The sequence below is a fragment of the Pelodiscus sinensis genome, chromosome 3, assembly GCF_049634645.1.
Source record: "Pelodiscus sinensis isolate JC-2024 chromosome 3, ASM4963464v1, whole genome shotgun sequence".
NCBI classification, from domain to species: domain Eukaryota; kingdom Metazoa; phylum Chordata; order Testudines; family Trionychidae; genus Pelodiscus; species Pelodiscus sinensis.
In genome coordinates, this window is record NC_134713.1 from 158,457,322 (window position 1) to 158,481,403 (window position 24,082).

The window sequence follows — 24,082 nt, forward strand, 5'->3', positions numbered from 1 at the left end:
CAGAGCTGCATAACACAGGATTTGCTGTGAACAACTCTTAAAAAATGAATGGCTTCACAACTCTGTCTTATTTCCTGGCTCCATTTCATGTCAGCATCAGCACAAAATTTTACTAGTTTTGGCATTGCACAATTCTAGTCCATGCATAAAGTATTTAATTTTGGACTTTTGGGATTGGGACTGTATATGGATATTTTAAATGTGTGGGTTCCAGATAGGTTAGTTAAGATTGATTAAAAATACTTCTTGAAGAAGGAGTCTTACTAAGTTTACGGAATACAAGATAGTCTTGTATTCTTTATTTCTTCTTTGAGTGATTGCTCATGTCCATTCCATGTAGGTATGTGCTCGCTGTGTGCTCTCGTCGTCAGAAGTTTTTTCCTTTAGCAGCACCCAGCAGGGGAACCCTGTGGAGTAGCACCATTTTATTGGCTAATATATACCCCTGCTGGACCTCCACTCCCTCAGTTTCTTCTTTCTCCTCGTGAGGGTCATTGGAACCTGCTCTGGTCTTGCTTAGCAAGCGCTCACAGCAGTTCTCACCCGTTTGTTGTTCTGACACCCAGGTCCCACTAGTTCTGGACTACCTCCTCCACCTTAAGGTCCAGGAGTTGTCCTCCTCATCGATCACCTAGTGGTTATATCCGCCTTTCCTCAGGGCTCTAGGGACATGACGCTCTTCACGCATCCCATGGTCCACAGATTCTTATAGGATTTGGACAGACTTTATCTGCATGTGCGTCAGCCCCTCCCCCAGTGGGACATAAACTTAGTTCTTTCCAAGCTCATGGGGCCCCCTTTCAAGCCTCTGGTGACATGTTAGCTGATGCACCTCTCCTGGAAGGTGTCCTTCCCGTTGGCTATCACATCGGCCAGGTGCGTGTCCAAACTGAGGGCTCTCACTTTGGACCCCCTATATACGGTCTTCTTCAAGGACAAGGTCCGGTTACGCCCCCATCCAGCCTTCCTTCTAAAGGTGATGTCTCATTTTCATGTGTCTCAGGACATTTTTCTCCTGGTTTTTTACCCCAAGCCCCATGCTTCGGGAAAGGAACAGGCATTACACATGTTGATGTTAGGAGAGCCTTAGACTTTTATTTAGAAAGGACAAAGCCCTTCCAAAGTTCTCCACAGCTGTTTGTAGCAACTGCAGAAAGGACGAAGGGAACTCCTCGTGGATTACGTCCTGTATCAAGGAGTGCTATGAGCTGGCCGGGTACCAGTTCCTCCCCTCACAGCCCACTCTTCTAAGACCCAGGCCTCCTCCACAGCCTTTGTGGCTCAGGTCCTGATCCTAGACATCTGTAGGGCCACCATGTGGTCTTTGGTCCGCACCTTTGCCAATCATTATGCACTGGCCCACAAGGCTAGGGAGGACGCAGCCCTGGGTAGGGCTGTCCGCCGCTCAAATGAAGGTTATATATTAGCTGAAAAAGCGACGCTGCTCCAGGGGGCTTCCCTGCTGGCCCAACGGTTGCTGCTAAGGAAAAAAAACTTCTGACGCATGCATGCAGCACGCATACACCTACATGGAATGGACATGAGCAACACATCTTGAAGAGCAGCAGTTAGAGAGGTAAGTAACATTTTTTTTCTGTGTATCTCCTATGCACAGAGGGGAAAAAGTGTGAAGCATAAGAAAATGAAATCTTATGAAAAGCAGATGATTCAGTGAAAAAGTATTTATTTTGGCTGTTCATGGACCCAGAAATTTGTATTTTTTTTATTAAGAGTTCCTGGCCTTGGGTATGACTTTAAGGAAAATAAAGGAAATCCTTTTGACTACTTCTCTTACGGTGTTGCTTGCTCCGAGGTTGAGATAGACTGCCTGACAGGTGACCACCAGGTGAGTGGGTTACATGATTAAATCCTCTGTAGTTAAGGTAAAAAAGCATTGTCCAGAGGTTAGATTGAGGACTCTGGATTAGTCTGTTTTCAGCTATGCCAGCTATTTTCAGCTATTAGTCTGTTTTCAGTCACTGTGGGTGTGTCTAAATTACATGGCTCCATCGATGGAGCCATGTAGATTAGGTTGATCGGCAGAGGGAAATGAAGCCGCGATACGAGGCATACCTGCGCCGGTCGACAAAGGCCGTTTCACGAGGCATACCTGCGCCGGTCGACAAAGGCCGTTTCACGAGGCATACCTGCGCTGGTCAACAAAGGCTTCCTTGTCGACAGCGGCGCGTCCAGACTGCCCCAATCTGCCGACAAACAACTGATCATCAGCTGGTCGGCAGAGTGCGGCAGCCATTTAAATTTAAATGAAGCCGCGATTATTTAAATCGCGGCTTCATTTCCCTCTGCCGATCATCCTAATCTACATGGCTCCATCAACGGAACCATGTAATTTAGACACACCCACAGTGACTGAAAACAGACTAATAGCAGATTTCTTAACTTTACTGTTCCTTGATGTAACCATATGCAAAGTTGGTATAGTATATTAATAATTAGCTTCCTCACTAAGGTACTGCGAGGCTTGCAAAAACATTTGAGAGTGTTAAATAAAAGGTGCCAGCACTATGTAAGCACAAAGTAGCAGTAAAAGATTAGAGACTTGCGTTACTCATTAAAACTAGGGATGGGAGATTTTTATTAAAAAAATACTTGCCTGAACCAGACATTGATTTCATTTGTTATGTTCAGAGACAAAGCCCTGATCACTGGGACCTAGAACTAATACATAATGGATCAAAGAGATCTCTGAGAACTTGAGATGATGTTTGAGTTTCCAGAGCTGCGTTTGATTTCAGGCTCAATATTATGGTTTAAAAAGAACAATCAGCTTTATTTACTGTCTGACCCATGGGTGTCTGGTGGCTTAGGCGGAGGAAGGCTTTGCCTTCCCAAATTACCAGCCTGGCCCCGCCCACACTTCGTCCCCAGCATGCCTGCTGTAGGCGTTCTGGGGGTGGAGTGATGCTGCCCCCAGCACCTGCCCTCCCTGTGCTCTGGGCTAGGGAGTCTGGAGCCATGCGGCCTCCTCCCCTCCCCCGGTGCTCCAGAGAGGTAGAGGAGCTGCGCTGTGTGCATGTGCTCCCTTGGCTTTCTTCCTCTCCCCCACTGCTCCGGGGAGGTGGCTCCCCCGCCTCTCTTTCCCCTCCCTGGTGCTCCAGGGAGGCTGGGATACACTCGGCACACTACCCTGCCTCCTCCCCTTCCCGTGGGGGGCGGGGCCTTACCAGAGGAGGCGGAGCTATTTATGGGACTGGGGTCTTGCCTCCTCCAGCCCCAGCTGCACCAACTGCCCATCATCTGACCAGTGGAGCGTGAGAAGTCCTTATTTGCCATACATGTTTATGTGTGAACACAGGAATCCTGGCCAAAATGTGGGTGGTAGTGGATATGCGAACTAAAAAGTATAAATGTAGATTGGCCTGATTTCAATTATTCTTTGTGCTTGTTTATTCTTTACTTCTGATAACTTTCAGAATCTTCGCACACACATAGTAATGGATGTTGGTACCAGCCTAAACCCAGCCATAGATATAGGACAGGTAAGTGTTAATATCTCTCATTCAAATTCATTTTGTTTGGTCAGAAAATTCTGCTGCTATGGGCCATTTCTAGACAACCTCTTCTATTCTGTCTACAAGCTATGTCTTTGCAAATGTAACACCGTAGATTTAAACAGAGAAGCATATTGAGCTGGCTAATGAGAAATAACCAGCCTCCAAAATTGGAGCAGGAATAGATACAGGGTTAGGCAGGAATAGTCCCTTGTTTGGTACTGTTTAAGACTCCTGTGTGGCCTTCAGTTACCGTGGTTTTTGTACATCTCGGCCAAAGTAAGGAGAATGAATTCAGAGAAATTTCACATACTGGGTTGGTGGGGAGAGAAGATTTGCACTCCTTCAGGACTGGACCCTCATTTGGCCAATTTTGTGTGTGCAGTATATTATGACAAATTTAATCGCCAATCCTGCCGGCAAGGCCCTTCCATCAGATCTCTTCCATGTACTGGTATTCAGGGTTAGCACAGAGAGTGGGACTTGAACTTAAAAGAGAGTTCTATTTTATTTACAAGCAATTCTTTTCCCTCCTTCTCACCTTTTCTTTGGAGTGAGTTGTTGTGAATTTATAATTATCCTTTTGCATTCAGAGCCTATTGAGGAATCTTCTAGGCTATGTCTAGACTGGCATAATTTTCTGGAAATGCTTTTAATGGAAAAGTTTTCCATTAAAAGCATTTTCGGAAAAGCGCGTCTAGATTGGCAGGACGCTTTTCCGCAAAAGCACTTTTTGCGGAAAAGCGTCCTGCCAATCTAGACGCGCTTTTCCGCAAAAAAGCCCTGATCACCATTTTCGCAATCGGGGCTTTTTTGCGACAAACAAATCTCTGCTGTCTACACTGGCCCTTTTGCGCAAAAGTTTTTCGGAAAAAGACTTTTGCCCGAACAGGAGCAGCATAGTATTTCCTCAAAAACACTGACAATCTTACATGAGATCGTCAGTGCTTTTGTGGAAATTCAAGCGGCCAGTGTAGACAGCTGGCAAGTTTTTCTGGAAAAGCGACTGCATTTCCGGAAAAAGTGGTCAGTCTAGACATAGTCCTAGAGTATTTGCTGTATCATCTCTCTAGTCTTTCTAGGTCCCATTGCCTGTCAGTGAGACTTGGATATCTGTGAAAAATGTGCCTGCTGTTGACCCATTGTATCTAATGTATTTTTCTGTAGCTCCTTTTGTTAGGGTATGTACTCAATGGGTGGGGGACTTCAACCCTTCCTGGTGGCTGCTGTGTGCAAACCACCACAGACACAGCCAGAGAAATGGGCAGACATGTACACACATCTCTGTGCTGATGAGGCAGGAATATGGAGTGTGTATCAGAGTACAGCAGTGGGAGATTTTATTTTGAAATTCATAAAATAAGTAAAAATCATTTGTTTTCAGAAGTTTTCTTTTGTCACCTTCAGCTTTTAGAATGCCTTACAAAAGACCACAAGAATGGCCATACCTGGGTCAGACCAAAGGTCCATCTAGCCCAGTATCCTGTCTTTCAGCAGAGGCCAATGCCAGATTCCCCACAGGCAGTGAACTCAACAGGGCATCATCAAGTAATCCCTATCTCGTCACCCATTCCTAGCCTCTGACAGAGGCTAGGGACACCATTCCTACTCATCCTGGCTAATAGCCATTGATAGGCCCTAACCTCCATGAATTTATCTGGTTCTTCCTTGAACCCCGTTAAAATCCTGTACTTCGCAACATCCTCCGGCAAGGAGTTCCACAGGCTGACCATGCACTGTGTGAAGAAAAACTTCCTTTTGTTTGTTTTAAACTTGCTACCTATTAATTTCATTTGGGTGACCCTAGTTCTTATGTTATGAGAACAAGTAAATAATTTTTCCTTATTCACTTTCTCCATACCTGTCATGATTATATAGACCTCTGTCATATCCCCCCTTTAGTCTTTTCTTTTCTAAGCTGAAAAGTCCTGACTTGCATGAAAAGTCTTGACTTGCATTAAATCTTTGAATTACCATTGGATTCACTAAAGGGTTAAATTTGGACATAGGCCTACAATAACAGCATCTATAAAGCAATCAGTAGCTTGTCATTTATGGGTGTTTTTCATTTACTGCATAAGAAACACTGCATCTTACATTTCCTGCATATAGTACGTTTTATCCCAAAGGATTCCATATCACTTTACAAGCATCAATTTGTGATATAGAGGAATTACTCACCCACCGCTGAAATGAAGTCACTTCTTGGTTGGGACACAGCCATATTTCACAGCAAGTATAGGACAGGGACACAAGGAGAATACCATATCCAATTGAAAATGCAAGTGGAATTTAAGGACACAGAGTGTAATTATCCAGGTGGGAATTTGGCCAGGACAGTCCCATTTAGAACAATCATTGCTTTTGGGTGTGTGTGAAGGAGAGAGAGAGGAAAAAAAAAGAATGTGACCTAGTCTTTCTTTATTTTACAGATAGAGGGAGCATTTGTCCAAGGCCTGGGACTCTTTACCCTGGAAGAGTTGCGCCATTCTCCTGAAGGAGACTTGTATAGCCGAGGCCCTGGAATGTACAAGATCCCTGCCTTTGGAGACATCCCGACAGAGTTCCATGTCTCTCTTCTCCGGGACTGTCCAAACAGCAAAGCCATTTATGCATCCAAGGTATCCTCCTGGCAACCACATGCCCTCTACTAATCATTATTTGCATGGAAGCAGCACATGAACATTGTGTAAAGAAATCACATTTATAGTAATGAGGAGGTTCCTGATGTATCCAGCTTTGAAGAGATCAGAGCATTTTGATTAGCTGTTCCTCTTTGTTTGCATTCCTTCTACCAGTAATCCTTAATTTGAATGGTAACATACATGTTAAAAGACTTAATGATGAAATGGCTAATACATTGTCACTACTGCCCTGTACTGGACAGACTCTGAACTGCTCAGCTGTGACCTAGACCCTATACTGCTAACCAAGCTACTTTAGCTTAAGTAGCCTGTGTGTTCAGATCAGGTGTTCTGAGTTCTGCTCCTCCTGTTGTTCTGAAAGTGCTGAATAGTTGGGGTGTGCAGCATAGAAACCACTGTGAAGCTACAGATTTATTTCCAAGGATTTGGTGTAATTCCATTATCTTTTTCCCCATTGGTCGCAGAGTGCTGGTTTTTTTTGGGGGGGGGGGGGGTTCCAGGGTCCCTCACCATAAGGAGTTAATGATGTATTGTAAATGTTGCTCTGCTGTTGCCATGGCAGACTGGCTCTGGTCAGATTGCTAGGACTGAGCAGTATGCAGCTTGACCTATGACCCTAGCACAGGTTCAAAGAATGTCCAGTTTACTGTCCATTCAAGTGGGCACACAAAGGGACCCCAGAATATCATCATCTAAATATTTTTTTATACCTTGTCTGTCTGACCACTCATCTCCTTCCCCTGGCTCCAGGGAAGCATGCTTGCAAATCCATCAAGCTATTTTTGTCTGTCACTGTTATTCATGATCGTGTACTCATGCAGTTAGCAGGAAAGGAGGTCAAAGCCCTACAAAAGAAGGAAATCAAGAGTAAAGCAGATTCTGCTCCTCTTCCACTGGCCCTGCAGTCCAAACTGTGTGGGGTCAATGTGATTCTTTTGTGTGTTCTGTCTATTCAGGCGGTGGGTGAACCTCCCCTGTTCCTGTCAGCCTCTGTGTTTTATGCCATCAAAGATGCCATCTTCGCTGCAAGGGCTGAATCAGGCCTGACACAGCCATTCAGACTAGACAGCCCTGCCACCCCGGAGAGGATCCGCAATGCCTGCGTTGACAACTTCACTAAACTGGTACAGTATTGAGGCTCTCTCAGCTTCGTAAAGTTCCATGACCCAGTTCAACAACTATCCCACCCCAGGTTGTAGAAGAGTCATTTTGAGACAGTTCATGTGATCAGATTAGGACATTTAATATAGATCGTGGCTTTCTCTTTTGTCCAATGGTTTGATGCTATTGAAAGAGAGATGCAAATCCAAACATCGGCTGCATCATGAGAGGGACTAGACACTGCAAAATGTACTCAGTGGTGAATGCAGGTATCTCCTTACTCTGTACATTTCTCTGCTGTGCTGCAAGCTCAAACTGAGCTCAGTATTGACCCTGGCTTGAAACAGGAAGTGGAACTGACCAGCCTGTACTGAGAAACCAGGTGGGCGCGGTAGTACCTTTTATTGGACCAGATTCTGTTGGTGAGAGAGATGAGCTTTTGAACCACACACAGAGAGCTCTTCTTCAATAGATGCTGGTCCAATCAAAGGCATTGACTTACCTTCCCCGGTCTCTCTGATTGAATTATCTTGTAATTAGACCTTATTGCATGTGCTGAATTTAGAAAGTGGAGGGAAGTCTCCTGTAAATTATTTCTTCTATTTATCTGCATTATATGGTTGAGAGGAAAGTCTTACTGTGTACTGTAGAACAGGGGTGGGCAAGATACCTCTCACAGGCTGGATCCAGCCTGCCAAGCCACCGGATCTAGCCTGCGGACCATCCTGCCGAGACCCTCAGGCATGCCAGTCCAATCGTCAGCTCCTATTGGCTGGAAACAACCGGCCAATAGGAACTGACCTCAGCCAATCTCTCAACTCCTATTAGCCAGAAACAAACATCCAATAGGAGCTGAGAGATTAGCATGCGGGCCGGGAGCGGCACAAGCCTCTCCCCCTTCCTGGAGCTGAGAGCCACATGGAGGGAGCAGCCTGCAGTTGTAAGTGGTCTGGGGCTGCAGCAGGCAGGGAGCCTAGCCTGCCTTGGGGGTGTTGTAGGGCTGCTGGCTGGGAGACGCTTAGGTAAGTGCCTCCTAGCCAAAGCCTGCCTCTGGCACCCCTGCCCCTCCCACACTCCAACTCCTTCCCCTGGTCACCTTCCAAACCCTCTGCATCCTCCCTGCCCTAGGTTACAACTCCCTCCCAGACCCTGTACCCCCTCCTACACTCCTCCTCCAGGCCCAAATACTTTCCTGCACCCACACTCCCTCCTTGACCCTACACCCCAACCCCCTGACCCAGGACACAACCCAAACTCCCTCTCAGACCTCACACCATCTCCTGCACTCCAGTCCTTTACCCTGTGTTCCCTTCTGCACCCAACCTTCATCCTAGACCCTGCACCTCCTCCACAGAAAAGAGCCATCCTTGACCACTTTCCAAAATCTTGGAGTGACCCCCTACCAAAAATCATTGCCCACCTCTGTTGTAGAATCATAAAGCAGCCACTTGGATTTCCTTCTCAGAAGAATACACTGCTTTTATTAAATAGAGTTAAAGTTTCCTGAGTCACAGAGCTCAAATCAGCAATCTAGCAAACTTAGAAGTCAGCACTGTGCACAGCTCTCTCTCCAATCTAATTAATAAAACACAGGCTCAGGCTAGAATGCAACCTTGGCTCAACTTTAGCTGCCTCCTGGGCTCTGCTAACCAATATGGATAGGACTATTCCCTAGGAATCCAGCTTACTATAACGCAACGGCATAGATTAAATGATTTAATGGCATCTCCTTAGTTTTTCTCACCCTTCTTTCTGAAGGCTGTGCCAACAATGTTAATGCATCTAGCAAGTCTATCATTAACATTGTTAGCCTCCTGAATGGAATGGAGAAGTGCTGCTACGGCCTGACTTTGTGCTTTCTGCTTTGATGACCATTACTGAATATTATGATCTCTTCAGTTTTCTGATTGAGGGCCAATCCTGAAGTCTTCAGACTGGCCCTGATCCTGATCTATGCCCTTGTTGACCCTGCTTCCTTGCAATCCCTATTATAGTCAGTAGGAGTGTGTTCAAGTGGACCCCAACATCCCAGTGGAACCTTGTTGACTTTAATGAGGCTCTATTAAGGCATCTGTCTGTGTGTAGTCAGTTGCAAGACTGGGGCATCAGTCATTTCTCAACTTTCACGAGGCATACCTGTGCCGATCAAGAAAGGCTTCTTTGTTGATGCGGCGCGTCCAGACTGCCCCGATCTGCTGACAAACAGCTGATCGGCAGAGCGGGGCAGCCATTTAAATTTAAATGAAGCCGCGATTATTTTAATCGCGGCTTCATTTCCCTCTGCCGATCTGTCTAATCTACATGCCTCCGTCAACGGAGGCATGTAGTCTAGACACACCCTTGCAGTTCTCTGCATGCTAGTTACATCTGATACAGATCCTGTATTCTGTCTAATGGGGATTCTATGGCCACATATTCACTACGGGGAAGATTGACGCGCTGTGATCAATCTTCCAGAGTTCGATTTAGCAGGTCTACTAAAGATTCACTAAATTGAACTCAGAGAGTGTAAGAAGCAGGAGTAAGGAAAGCCAACAGGAACGTTTTCTCCCATCAACCTCCTGCTGTAAAGACCATGTGGAAACTAAAATTAAGGTGTGTCAATACCAGGTAATTAACGTAACTGGAGTTTGACCTTCCCCTTTAGTAGAGACCTGGCCTTAGGTTAGATATTTAAGAATATGAAGCCAACCTACCACAAATGTTAACAATCTGGTCAGTCTGTCTGTAGTAGGAATTGAGTGTTTGCCTCCAATTTGTTGCTTTCATGAGTCAATTAAACTTTTTGTATTTATATTTTACAGTGTCCATCTGCAGAGCCAGGGACATTTAAGCCATGGTCTGTGAGAGTATAAAATGGAAGTTTAAGGAACAAGGTTTGTCCATGAAGCTGGTTTTACCTGGAGGGGGCCATAAGAAAAACTGTCGCAGAAAACAAAACTATATTCATGTGTCTCATTCGTGTGGGCTGAAAATGCAACTGATGAGTAAATTGATGGCTTTAATGTTTGTGTAATTGAAAAGGTTCATATAAATTTGTTGTAAGGATTAGATAATTGTTTACAACAAGCTTGTTTGTGAAAGAATTTGTTTTTTAAGTATGATTATAAAACTCGAAGATGTGTAAAATTGGGGAGAACTTGGATTTGCTAACTCCATTAAAAATGGCCTTTCCCCCCCTTTTTTTGCACTTTGAAGTCTCTGTCCAGCTGGTGGAAGCAGCTGTAACTTCATTGACTTAAATGGAGTGTTATCCACTTACATCTGGTTTGAATTTCGCCTCTGTGTTATGATATTGAAATGGATGCAGTGATTTGATTCCTGGATTCCCAGACCAGAAATAACTGTTGTGATCATCTGGTTTGATATCCTGTACAACACAGGCCCTAAAGCTCTCCCAAAATGATTTCTAGAGCAGAGCTTTTAGAAGAACATCCTATCTTGATTTTAAAATTGTCAGCGTTGGAGAATCTCCTGAGAAGGTTCGTAAATTGTTGCAAAGGTTTATTACAAAAACTCCCCTTAACCTCTCTTTGTTAAGCTACAGTAAATTCATTGAGTCTATCACTCATAAGGCAGCAGGGCCGACAGCTTTTCTGGGCCTATGGGCAAGGCTTGAGAGGGAGCTCCTCCATGCCTCTGGAAGTAGGAGGGCCTCTAGGGGAAGGGGCGGGGGTAAGGCTAGGCAGCCCTCAGCACCACCCATAGCATGCTGCATGGCACTCTGGCAGTGATTTAGAGGGCCCAGGGCTCTGGGTCCTTTTGTATTACTGGGCTCCAGGGCAATCGTCCCCTCTCCCCTGTTCTATCCCCCCCAGTGGTGAGCCTGCTATAAGGCATTTGTTCTAATCATTCCTGGGGCTCTTCTCTGAACCCTTTCCAATTTATCAGCAATGTTCTTGAATTGTGGGCACCAGAACCGGACGCAGTATTCTAGTAGCAGTTGCACCAGTTTCAAATAGGTAAAATAATCTCTCTACTCTCAAATGAGATGTCCCTGTTTATTAATCGCTGGATGCCATTGGCTTTTTTTTGGCCCCAATGCCATGTTGGGAGCCCACGTTTAGCTAATTATCCATCGTGATCCCTATTTTTTCAGGGTTACCATTTCCCAGAATAGAGTCACTCGCTATCTCCTATATTTTTTGTTCCTATAGACATACATACAGCTTAGTTGTATCAAAATGCATATTGTTTGTTTGCTCCTAGTTTACAAGATTCAAGGCATTTAAAAACATTGCTAAAATGCAGCTCTAAATATTATGGCTCTATGACAGAATATATCACTGGGTTTACACTATCCCCTATTGTGATAATTTTTGTACAAAATATGCCTTCTAAGTATTATTTGATAACTCATAATTTGCTGATCAGTATGATCCTGATAAAATATGTGTGGCAACGTTGTATGTGAAGTTGTAAATTTCTGCTATTTGGTGTTATAAACACATTTTCCAAATGGAGGTTTGCAAACAGGCAAACATGATGAAGCAGAATAGGTACTCTACTTAATTTTCATTTAAGCAATAAATGGTAAGCAGGAAGGAAAACAAAGGAAGGAACAGATGAGGAAAAGCAGCAGAAACATCCTTCCACTGAGACTTTTTGCTTCGTGGTACCCATCTGGAAATGTTTTCCCAGACAGGGACTGGAACTATAAAAGGAAGGAACAAACATTTCAAAGCACTTTGATCTCTCTCCCTGCCCACTACATTCACTGCACCAGAAGCAACAAAGGAAGCAGTCACTGGATTCTGGGAGAAGGGTCCTCTCCTGACCTAGGAAGTTTGGCAAGTAAGGCTGCTTCAGGCATGTGGTGACAAAACTTTGCTTTGAATTTAATCTCGTTTGTGAAGTTAGGCATCAGTTGCATTTTATCTTTATTTTTCTTGTAACCATTTCTGTCTTTTATGCCTCACTTAAAATGCTAAAAAAGTTATTAACTAATAAAGATATTTTAAGTCAATAAAATATTCTATCTGATCCAGTGTGTTTAAATTGAAGTGCCTAATAACTTTTTATGATAAAAAGTTGACATATTATTGCTTTTAAAGAAACAATAGACTTAATACAACTTGCAGGAGAGGGCTGAGCAGTACAGGACAAACATTTCGCGGGTGGAAATCTAAGGCATGGGGTGTATTGGGCTCACCCTGCAGTAAAACCAAGGCTGATGAGAACCAAAAGGTAATCTAAGCATGGCTGCCAGGCTGTATTAGACAGAGACACTAGAGTGTGGCTCTTATCCTGGAAGGCTGTTTAGGATCAACCAAGTGGGAGCTAGGTCAGCAAGGCGCTGTAAGGCACCCTAAGTCACAGGATAGGGGTGACGCAGCCACTCATTATTCTGCATTGCACTCTGGTATGACACAGGGTGTCATATAGACCATTTGAAAACTGGGATTTACACGTTCAAGCTTTAGGACCATGCGTCTGCTCTTCTTGAAGCTTTGGCTGTTATCATAAGTGAAATATGACATATTCTTTTTTACATTTCAGAGGGTCTAGGGAAAAATTTTATTCTTCCTAAAAATGGCACCATTTAAGCATCTCCCCTCGAGAGAGAATATTTTGCCCAGGGGTCTTGGCAGTGGCAAGAGCCAGGGAGTCCTGTTCTGACCAAGCATGAATTAGGGATGTTAAATATTGGTTAATAGACTGGTTGAGTAACCTCATGAAATGTTATCGGTTAGTCAACTATTCTATAGCCCCTGAGGGCGGAGCCGGCAGCCACTGTACCAGAGGCAGCAGTGTAGGGTGCCAGGTGAGAGCTGATCCGCAAGGGGAGCCAGTTTAAAACCAGCTCCCAGCTGCCTGTTGCTCTGTGATGCTGTTTGAGAAAGAGGCAGCAATGTGGGGTGGCAGAAGTCCCTGTCTAGTGCAGGGGCTGAGCTCCTGGACCCGGTGCGATCCAGAACTGATCTGGGCTGCCTGCCCGCCGGTCTCTTAGTACACTTTAAATGCAGAGTCACAGCAGGGTAGGTCCTGGACCCGTCGTAAGCCAGGACTAAGCCAGGCTGTTGGCCAACCTGCAAAAAAATGTACTGGAAGGGAGAGAGGGAGAGGGAAACGCGTGTAGTCTATAGCTTTAACCGATAAGCTTTTGCTTATCGGTTAATCAGTTAAACAACTACACAATTACATCTCTAGCATGAATATAGAATGCAACATCTGGAACGATTACAGGCAACTGAATGCAGAAGATCCACCACAATTTCATGAGATTCCTGATAGCACTTGGTCCTGGGGTTACACTAGGTTGGCACAGATCTGCTTGAAGAGAAAAGAAAAACAAAGGGAATATCTAATAGTAGCCACTGGATACTGACCAATATTTTGTCATATGGGCATAACCATTACTACCCAGCCACCTGTGAGTTATACTTAACCCCTTTAATGTCCGTTACAGTGTAGTAGACACTTTAAATGGCTACGGCTACACTGTAGCCTTCTTGCAGAAAAGTTTATGAAAATGAAGCATGGCGTGGAATATTGCCACACTTCATTTGCATATTTAATTAGCAGCTGCTTTTACACAAGAGGCATTTGCGCAAAAAGGAGCTGTGTAGACAGCTCCTTTTTGTGCAAAAAACTCCTCATGCGCAAGAGCTGTTCTTCCTCATTTTTTCAGGAAAAACGGTTCTTGTGCAAGAGGGGGTTTTTGAGGAAAAAAGAGCCATCTACACAGCTCCATTTTGAACAAAAGCCTCTTGCACAAAAGAGGCTGCTAATTAATTATGCAACTGAAGCATGGCGATATTCCACACCATGCTTCATTTACATAAGCTTTTCCGCAAGAAGGCTACAGTGTAGCCATAGCTGAAGAAGGGATAGGGTCTTCCTAGGGTGTATCCTCGTTGCTTGACATAATGCAGCCTCCATCCTGGTAAGGGCTTTTAGGTGCTAGTGTGATGCCAAGAATAGTGGAGCAGTATCAGCTGACTCCCATGGCTATTGCAGCACCTTCTTTCATGCTTTGGTTTTGGTGCTGTCCCTGAAAGAGACCACTAAAAAAGAACAGTGGCTTTGTCATGACATGGACACTGTTTTAAGCTTTGCTTCTGTAGCTTAGTGTGACATGCTTTCCTAAGATGTGTATCTGCCGTGTTCACTATGTGGTCGTTAGACCAGTTCTCACACTGTAGCCTGTAGGCTCATAGAACTGCTTCTGTCATAAGCTCCTCAACACTGACGTTTGCTCTTTGCTGTACTCTAATTCAGGACTCTGTAAGCTTTCCAGAGCAATCCAAGCAGTGAGCAGCAGGCCTTCCCTTTGCAGAGCCCTTCCTCCTTGGGATTGTAATTTGATATCTATTCAGTCATGAGCCAAATGAGGGGGACACCCAACTCCGTGGGATAGCTAACATCTGGAAGGAAGGATGAAACCAGACTACAAAATGGCGTGAGGAAACTAGAATAATGAGCTTTGAAGGGGCAAAAAAAGGGAGATGAGATACATAGCATCATACAGGTCTACTTTCAGCAAAGAGAAATAAACAGCAAAGACAGCAAATCGGGCTGAGGGTGGGGGAGAACCAGGAAACATAACCAATGCATTAAAGTGATTTTGTATTCATCTTGTCTCTTGGAGACTGTCTTAGCATTTCCTGAGTTACTTTTCCATGAAATGCCAATGTGCCCCAGAGACAATATGGGATCAGGGAGGGACGATGGTCCTACTATGTGATCGCCCATTTTAAAAATTGCTCCACAATCCACAAATGTTTGAGAATTACTCTTCTATTATGCTCGTGCACTACTGCCCTCTGCTGGACCATCGGACAGCTGCACCAGTATAATCCTATAAGACCTAATATTGCTACAGTGAAAAAAATATCTGCTTATAAAAATCCAAAATATTACCTTTCCCAATCCTTTTCAATAAGACTGAATATTGATGCCCGATTTAAAGTTATGGAAGAAAGTCTGGGATCATGTCCTGATGCTTCATTGTTTCCCATCCAAAATTACATCCTCAGAACAAGGTCTTTACTACTGATAGGATCAGGCCGGATGGGTATCCGAGAGTGGTAGACAGCAGGGATATTAGCCCCAGGAAAAGCAGTTTCTTTCCCCCGGGGCAATTGAACAGGGATTATGCCAGTTTAATTAGGACACCTGGGGCCAATCAAAGGCCTGAAGGAGCCTCTCCTTCAGTGAGATAGGCTTGTGATAGGAGTTGTGGGAAGCAGGTGGGTTACTGGAGAGCTGGGTAGTGCAGGCAGTAACGAATGCCAGGAGGGATACCTCAAAGTACAGAGGTAAAGAGCAGGGGAAATCCTGCCCAACAGGGCCAACAACCTTTCAGGGTCCTGGAGGCTTGGGGGAAGAGAGCTACTAGAAGGGAAAGATTGAACTGGGGCCCACGTGCCACCACCAGAGTTGCAGGGGCTACCAGAGACTGAGGCTCCCCTCCACCTTTCCATTAGGAAGGCCGGTAGAAAACTTCTGTTCAGACAAGAGGGGAACAATAAACCCACGGATGGGGGCAAATTGCCAGGGTGAGAGGAATTCCCCAGCCCAGCATTAAGAGGAAGGGTGGAATCCACCAAGAGGGAGAAGGCGCTCTACCACACTACATTGCAAAGTACTATGCACCCCAAAGGCACGTCAGAAATCATAATCCCTCTAGTGCGACGGTCTGTATGGGAATTATGCTAGATTTGGTGGTATGAGGTCCTCACTAGGTTAATTAACAGACCCAAGGAATGGGAATGGGGGTGGGGTTGGGTGGAGGGAGATGTTTCCAGGAACTGTTAAGGGCAGCTTTAATTAATTGTTTTGACTAACATTCTGTTAATTCCCACTTCTGTGTTCTTGTCCACCTTGACTCATAGGGTATGTCTACACAGCCACCCTAGTTCAAACTAGGGTGGCTAATGTAGGCATTCGAACTTGCAAATGAAGCCCGGGATTTAAATATCCCAGGCTTTATTTTCATGTTCCCGGGCACCACCATTTTTAAATGCCCCGTAGTTCGAACTCCCTGCCTGCAGCTACACGTGACACAGACTAGGTAGTTCGAATTAAAGCTCCTAAATCAAACTACCGTTAAACCTCCTTGCAGGAGGAATAATGGTAATTTGAATTAGGAGCTTTAATTTGAAGTACCTAGTCTGTGCTGCGTGTAGCCGCAGGCAGGGAGTTTGAACTACGGGGCATTTAAAAATGGCGGCGCCCGGGAACATGCAAATAAAGCCTGGGATATTTAAATCCTGGGCATCATTTGCAAGTTTGAATGCCTACATTAGCCACCCTACTTCAAACTAGGGTGGCAGTGTAGACATACCCATAGATACCCTGGGACTGATGCAGCCACTACATGCATGAATTCTTTTAATTAGCACCTTTGTTGTTGCTGGCTCGGTCACATCAATTTGCATGAAATTCTAGCGGTCAGTACGATGATCCCTATTTCACAGATGCGAAACCGAAACACAATCATCCAGCAGATCAGGGACATAGCTAGGACTAGCAATCAGTTTTCCTGAGTACTAGGCCTGTAGACTACACTGCCTTTGTGCTTCTTTTATAGCACCTTCCATTTCAGAAGCTCAGTGGTTGACCCATATTTATGAATTAATTTATACCACATCCCAATGACCTTAGAAGAAGGTAAGGGCACAAGCAGAAAAAGTTCCCCAGGCTGTACTGCTGTGGTTTAGCAGATGATTGTGTTTTCATATGTGCAGCCATGCACTTGTTACAAGTTCTTCTAAAAGCCAATAATGAGTATAAATATCCACGTATCTCTAGCACTATACAGCAACCCGCATGCCAGACTCTTGGCGAGAGGTTACACTCTTTTAAAGGCTTTTCTAAGGAGCCACTGCTTTTCATGTTCAATCAAACCGCACACATTGGGCAGAGAGAGGTTCACAATAGCCACTTTGCTATGTTGCTATGAAAAGCATTTATTAAGGTAAGTGCTGGTGCCTTCATGTCATTTCAAGTTGGCTGAGACAAGACAGAATATACAGTAGGAACTGGAGCTCATTTGCACAATCACGTCGTTACCTAGCAAAGTGAAATGGGGAGGACTTACATACCCTGCTCACTGATATTTTGCCCAGTAAGCCCAGAACCATGCAAGGATGCACACTGCTTCCCAAATTTCCTCTGGAAAGCAGCCACTGTGCCACCTTATGGAGCATGTCTCTCTGGGCAAGCCTGCTCTGCTGGCAGTAGTAGGGATATGAGCCCATGAGAATGGACACTAGTAATGGCAGAACAAAGAGAGCAAAGTGATGGTTAGTGCAAAGCCTTCGTCAGAACATGCCCGGAGAGGAACCACAGTCGGTGTTTTCCCCACAAAGATTTAAATGTTGCCCCTTAATTTTTTCTCTTGTAGAATGAGTTATTTTGTTTATTTAGCAGGCGCCCTTCTTTCTGGGGCACATGTATATGGTGGGGATCTGATGATAGGCAGTAAAGGGAGACTCTTCTCACCCAAAGTTGAGTTGTGTCTGGAAAATGAAATAGTGGAGTATTCTGGGCTCCATTGGTGCACAGGAGATTGCTGAAGGGAATGATGTGAATGGAGATGGTATCGTCTAGGATTTACAGGGGATCTCAAAGCAAACCTGCTCTGTGAAATACTCTGTTTTCTCTTGGCTTTAGTGGGTATTTTCATGGAGGAAGGCCTCAAGAATTATAGGTGTACTTTGATGTGGAATTTCTTATCTTATGTATTTTCAGACCCTCCCATCACTGCAGTATTTAAACACAGGGCAATAATTAATCTAAGTTCCATCTTCTTTCTGGGCCCCAGTCTATACTAGACTCTTCTTTAGAAGATGTTTCCCTGCATGGTGCACATGAACAATTGGACAGAGGGAGGGTTTTTTCTGACACCATCTGGTGATTAGCTTGTATTAGGAAGCATTTACCTTTAGAATAACAGAGTCATAGAAATGTAGGGCTGGGAGGAACTTTGAGAAATCATTAAGACCATGTCTCTGCACTGAGGCAGGACCAAGTAAACCTGGACTATCTCTGACAGGTATTTGGCAAACCTGTTTTTAAAATCCTCTATTGATGGGGATTCCACAACCTCTCTTGCAAGCCTATTCCAGAGCTTAACCACCCTTATAGTTAAAAAGTTTTTCCTAATATCGAACCTAACTCTTGTTCCCTGTAGACTAAGCCCATTACTTCTTGTCCTGCCTTCAGTGGACATGGAGAATAGTTGACCACTGCCCTCTTTATAACCGCCCTTATTGTTTTTTAAATTTTTGAAGACTGCTATTGGATTTTTGAAGACTGCTAACTCCCTGTAACTGTTCTCTAAGAGTACATCTACACAGCAGCTTTATTTTGGAATAACTGACATTATTCTGAAATAACAAAATGCGTGTCTACACTACAAGCCTTTATTCTGAAATAATGTCGAGCTGGAGGACTTCTTACTCCGACTCATGGTAACTCTCATTTCACGAGGAGTAAGGGCAAGGAAGAATGTTCTTCCTTCAACTTCCTGCTGTGTAGCCAGCGCCAAAAGCCGAATTAAGCTATTTCGACTTAAGCTACACAATTGAAGTAGCTGAAGTTGCATAACTTAATTCGACTTTAGCCCTGCTGTGTAGATGAACCCTAAGACAGGGTAACTACCTGCTCTCCTCAGTACTGAGGAGGTCCCAAAGCAAGCTGCTAGAAAACTGGAAGGCAGCAAAGTCCCAGCGATAGAAGTGGGCCAGCTGCCTCCTTTCTTTGAGTGAGAGCTCACTGAGTAACTGCTCTGAGAGCCAGCTATAAGTGCTCTGGACCTGGGAGTCTGTGAACTCGGGCAGGTGGACATCCATGGGCAGCCCCATACGGTGCATTAGGTGAGGCACCTCCCTGTTGAGGAAGCCAAACATCATCACGTAGTCATACTGAAGGAGGCATGGCTGACACAAGCTGACCAGTGGCTTCCACTCCACGCTAGCATTCTGGGCTCCCCTGCTTAAAATGCTCTGGACAAACTCTTTGAAAGTTAGGCCGCCTGCCAGGCCTTGCATGAAAGCAGAGATGAGTCTCTGGAAAGGGTCCCTTACGAACAGCACTTTAGTGTAGGAGCTCAGCATCGCCTCCATCACTGTCAGGTTGTACTCACTAAGTCGCTTCTGGGCTCCATGCTGCTGGGGCTGGAGAACTGGCATCTCTAGTGTCACATCTGCTTTCTCCTCTAGCACCTCCAAAAGCCATTCCCAGCTTTCTAGCCCAATTGCTGGCACTTGGCAGTATAGGAAATCCAGCTTGGTGCTCACTGCGAGCCTCGAAAGCACCTGTGCTGCTTCTTGCTGGCTGGCTGGGAGCTTGGTGACTTTACCAGTTTTGTTGCAGAAGGATCTCAGTGTCCTTTTCCTGAGCTGCTGAACATAGAGGAGAGTGTCAAACGTCAGAGGTAAGTCATCCTTCATCTCTGCTTTCAGATCCTCTGCAAAACAGCATTGGAATACGGGGCATTACTCCCACAAGCCAGGTACATAAGGGATCCTAGGGTGACATTCTCCAGCCATATCAGCGCTGCAGGATTCTCCACTATGGTGTGGGACTCAGGGCATGTCTGCACTACAAAACTGTCAACTTCAGTTGACATGAACTACTGCGGTAGTAAATTTGTATTTTAATATCCACACTATCCTCCTGCCATCCAGAGCGCTTGCACAGATTAACCAACAGTGAGAGGCACTTACAGCTGGAGCTTCACTGGGCTGCTAGAGCCCTGCCGCACTGAGCTGACACCTTGAGCTGCCCCCCTTAACTCCCCACTAGGGGGCGTTGGTGGGGCTCCTGCTGTTCGCCCTGGATGGCAATAGGCAATGTAAGCAACACAGTGTCTCTGTGAACACCGCCTCAAGCTAACTATACCATGGAGGGTGAAGTGGGCAACTTACATCAGTAGCTGCGATATTTTAGTGTAGACGTTTACAGAGTTAGATCAACATAAGCTGAAAGTAGAGAACTCCATTCTTCATTAGTCATCTTTATCTTAACCACAAAGCATTATGGGAGTCCTGCTCCTAGTCAAGCCTTAAATTCTTCCTTGGCCTATATTAAGTATCAACACAATAATAATCTGTATTATGCCTCTAAAAGTTTTGCCTGAGAAAGGATTCCCGATGTTATGTGTAGTACACACTGTAATGAGTAATCACTTTGCAATGTTCCCTAGTGCACTTTAACATAATACTTTTACAGTTTCCAACAGCACTATGTCAAATTGCACTAGGAAATTTTTAGTGCACAAACAGCAGAGTGTACATGGACCAAATAATACACAGCACATTAATGGAAAACCAAAAACCAGAAGCCCACCATATGAATTACCTGCAACAATGGTAAGGAAAACATATCTAGCAGCCCAACATTAGTGTGACTTTGAAGCCGACACAGTCCCTCCATTTTATTAAATTAAATTAGAACAACGTAATGTTACTCATTACAGCATATTCAAACAGAAAGCCTCCATCTCCCTAACCCTAATTTTTGGACAGCTATATAAAATTCAAAACTTGCTAAAATAAAGCCTGAACAACTAAATTAGCATCTGTCAGCTCTTAGTTTCTCTTCTCAGATAGTTCGCCCATTTCCATTGTGGTTTGGGCAGATCTTTCATACAGCAACAGGGAAGTGAAACGACTTTAATACTAGGAAAGTCACACTGGAAAGACAGGGAATGAGGGATTCAGGGACATGACCAGTGTCTGGAACTATTTGTAACTTCTTTTGACTGACTACGTTTCAAACTGATGGTGTCTGCTGAACTTAGTGCTGGATTGACAACTCTGGAAGAAATAATTTCATCTCTTCTTCCTTTGATCAGGTATGAAGTAGATATAAGTGAAACCTTCCCCCCACCTTCTGCACAGACCTATCATGTTCCTCTATTTTTCCAGAAGCTAAGGAGCCTGATCCTCCACCCAACTTTGCTGTGCGTATTCATCTAGACCAGTGAGAAATAGGGTTTTGTGTGACCACACAGGAATGATAATGTTTGATCCCCACACTGCTCTCACCATGTATTAGAGTAAATGACTGTACAAAGAAGTACAAAGAGGAGTGCAACAAAGAGTCACACACTCGAGTTACAGAGCAGCAAGAGGGTTTTCAATCTCTGTGGCTTATTCAGGCCTTGACCTCTCGACTGGTGACAAGTGGTCCAATATGCAATTTTGGGGGTGACTTTCATGACATGGACATTTGCCCACTGAGAACTGGACAGGAAACCATCAGTTCATTTCACAGGCATAAAAGATCTATTGGCTGGTAATAAACTTCAGTCACTGCCGCACGAGGCAGACGGGGGCATTTAAAGCACAACAGAAAATAATGTTCAAAGCTTTTCTAACCTATCCTGCATCACCATGAACAGGAAGACGTTACCTTGTTGCTGGAGAGGGTGACTCTTGAGAAGGTGCCACAACCACAAGAGGGAAAAGCAGCACAGGAGAGCCAAGGTGACGAGGCGGAGGAGGAACCGCATGTCTTGTGCATCTCTGAGCTGCCCTACCAGGAGCTGACAGCCACAGCAGAGCAGACCCGGGCCTGATATAATGGCAAGAGTGTATTTCTTTGTCTGTTTACTCAGGGCCAGGGTTAAAGTACTGTTTGTACAACAGTGCAGCTCACGGATAGCTGTGCTCGGGGTCAGAGAAGCTCCCATGAGTCTCTGAAATTTCCACAGGAAGGTGACACAGTGGAGTCTCTATCTGTGTCTATCTGTATTTGTTTGCTGTCTTTTTTTTTTTCTTCTATGTAGATTGTAGACTTTCTACTCCAGGGAGCATATTTATGCTCTGTTTGTACATCGCCTAACACAATGGGGCCCTGGTGTATGAGTACAGCTCCTAAGAACTTAGGGTATGTCTACACTACCCCGCTAGTTCGAACTAGCGAGGTAATGTAGGCATACCGCACTTGCAAATGAAGCCCGGGATTTGAATTTCCCGGGCTTCATTTGCATAAGCGGGGCACCGCCATTTTTAAATTCCCGCTACACGCGGCACGAACTAGGTAGTTCAAACTAGGCTTCCTAGTTCGAACTACCGTTACTCCTCATTCCACAAGGAGTAACGGTGGCAACATGGAGCCAGAGCTCGCCCTGCACCTTCTGGTGCACTTTCTGGACTTGCTGCTGCAAGCCTGCCACCAATGGCTCGAGGCTGCCTGGCACCGCCTGGTACATGTCAGCCCCCTGCCTCTCCACCTGGCTGCCCTGGGGGCCGTGGAGCAGCCGCGGCGGCGACCCGGCACTGGTGTGCCCCGCCGCGTCTGGACACCAGCAGCGACAGGTGGGACCACATCATCCTGGAGCGCTGGGAAGACCGACAGTGGACCCAGAACTTCAGGATGAGGAGGGACACCTTCCTGGAGCTCTGCGAGTGGCTCGCCCCTGCTCTGCGCAGAAGGGACACTCGCATGAGGCCCGCCATCCCCCTCCAGAAGCGGGTGGCCATCGCCCTCTGGAAGCTCTCCACGCCGGACAGCTACCGATCCGTCAGGAACCAGTTCGGCGTGGGGAGATCCACCATCGGGGCGGTGCTCATGCAGGTACGGCACTCATCGGCCACTGCACCGGGGAGGGGGGCAGGGGGCTGCAAGGAGGGGATGGGCCGCCCCAGGGACAAAGGGGGGGGAGGGAGGAGGCGAAAGCGCCCCGCACCGGAGGGGTCAGTCTTTCCCGGCCGTACTACATGCCGCCAGGGGGGTTGCTTCCAGGAGTGGGGTGCAGGGCACTGCCAGGGCACGAACGCTCCCAGCCACCCGGGTGCTCCACTGATTGGCGCTGTGCTGTGTCTCTCCGCAGGTGGTCAAGGCCATCAACCGGGTGCTGCTCCGCAGGGTGGTCCGCCTCGCCGACCCGGATGCCGTCATCCGGGGATTCGGTGCCCTCGGCTTCCCCAACTGCGGGGGGACCATCGACGGGACGCACATCCCCTTCCGTGCCCCGGAACACCAGGCGTCTCGGTACGTCAACCGCAAGGGGTACTTCTCCATCATCCTGCAGGCCGTGTGTGACCACCGGGGACAGTTCACGGACATTAATGTGGGCTGGTCCGGCAAAACACACGACGCCCAGGAGTACCGCAACTCCTCCGTGTGCCAGCGGCTGCAGGCCGGGACCTTCTTCCCCGACCGCCACATCAGGGTCGGGGACGTGGACATGCCCGTGTGCCTGGTGGGGGATGCTGCCTACCCACTGCAGCCGTGGCTGATGAAGCCCTACACGGGGCACCTCAATCCCTCCCGCCAGGCCTTCAATGCCAGGCTGACCAGGGCCCGCATCGTGGTGGAGGGGGCCTTCAGGCGACTGAAAGCCCGCTTTCGATGCCTCCTCACCCATCTGGACCTGGCCGAGCACAACATCCCTCCTGTGGTGGCAGCATGTTGTGTGCTCCACAATTTATGTGAGAGAAAGGGGGAGGCTTTCCTGCCAGCCTGGATGGCTGAGGCTGACCGCATGGCTGGACACTACGGTCAGCCCCGCACCGCTGCCATCCGGGAAGCCCAGCGGGGGGCCGTCCAGATCCGGGAAGCCCTGCGGGAGAGCTTCCTGGTGGAGGAGGAGGACTGACCTCTCCCTTGCATGCCCCACTGGGGCCTTCTTCCACCCTACCCCCGTTCCCCTTTCCCCTCCCTACCTACTGTAAAATAAAGACACCTGTTTTTCAAAGAAAAACGTCTGTTTATTTCACATAACTGGGGTGGGGGGAGGGAGGGGGGAGGGTGGGAGAGGGGAGGGGGAAACCTGGGACGAGGGAGCTGGAAGGGGAGGGAAGGGAGGAAGGGAAAGGAAAGCTCAGGGGTGGGGGTCTGGCTGCCTCTCCTGTCTCGCCACAC

General features: G+C 46.3%; 1 protein-coding gene across 4 annotated transcripts in view; it reads left to right on the top strand.

The window, feature by feature from the left end:
* Positions 1-11,348, top strand: part of XDH (xanthine dehydrogenase) — a 93,986-nt gene extending 82,638 nt beyond the window's left edge. For all 4 annotated transcript variants that reach the window (XM_075925324.1, XM_075925326.1, XM_075925325.1 and 1 more), the window contains 5 exons: positions 1,732-1,846; positions 3,435-3,500; positions 5,945-6,133; positions 7,114-7,281; positions 10,063-11,348. In XM_075925324.1, coding sequence (XP_075781439.1) covers positions 1,732-1,846; positions 3,435-3,500; positions 5,945-6,133; positions 7,114-7,281; positions 10,063-10,113 — 589 coding nt within the window. In that variant the 3' untranslated portion in view covers positions 10,114-11,348. The remainder of the gene's footprint in view (positions 1-1,731; positions 1,847-3,434; positions 3,501-5,944; positions 6,134-7,113; positions 7,282-10,062) is intronic.
* Positions 11,349-24,082: the final 12,734 nt, after the last annotated feature.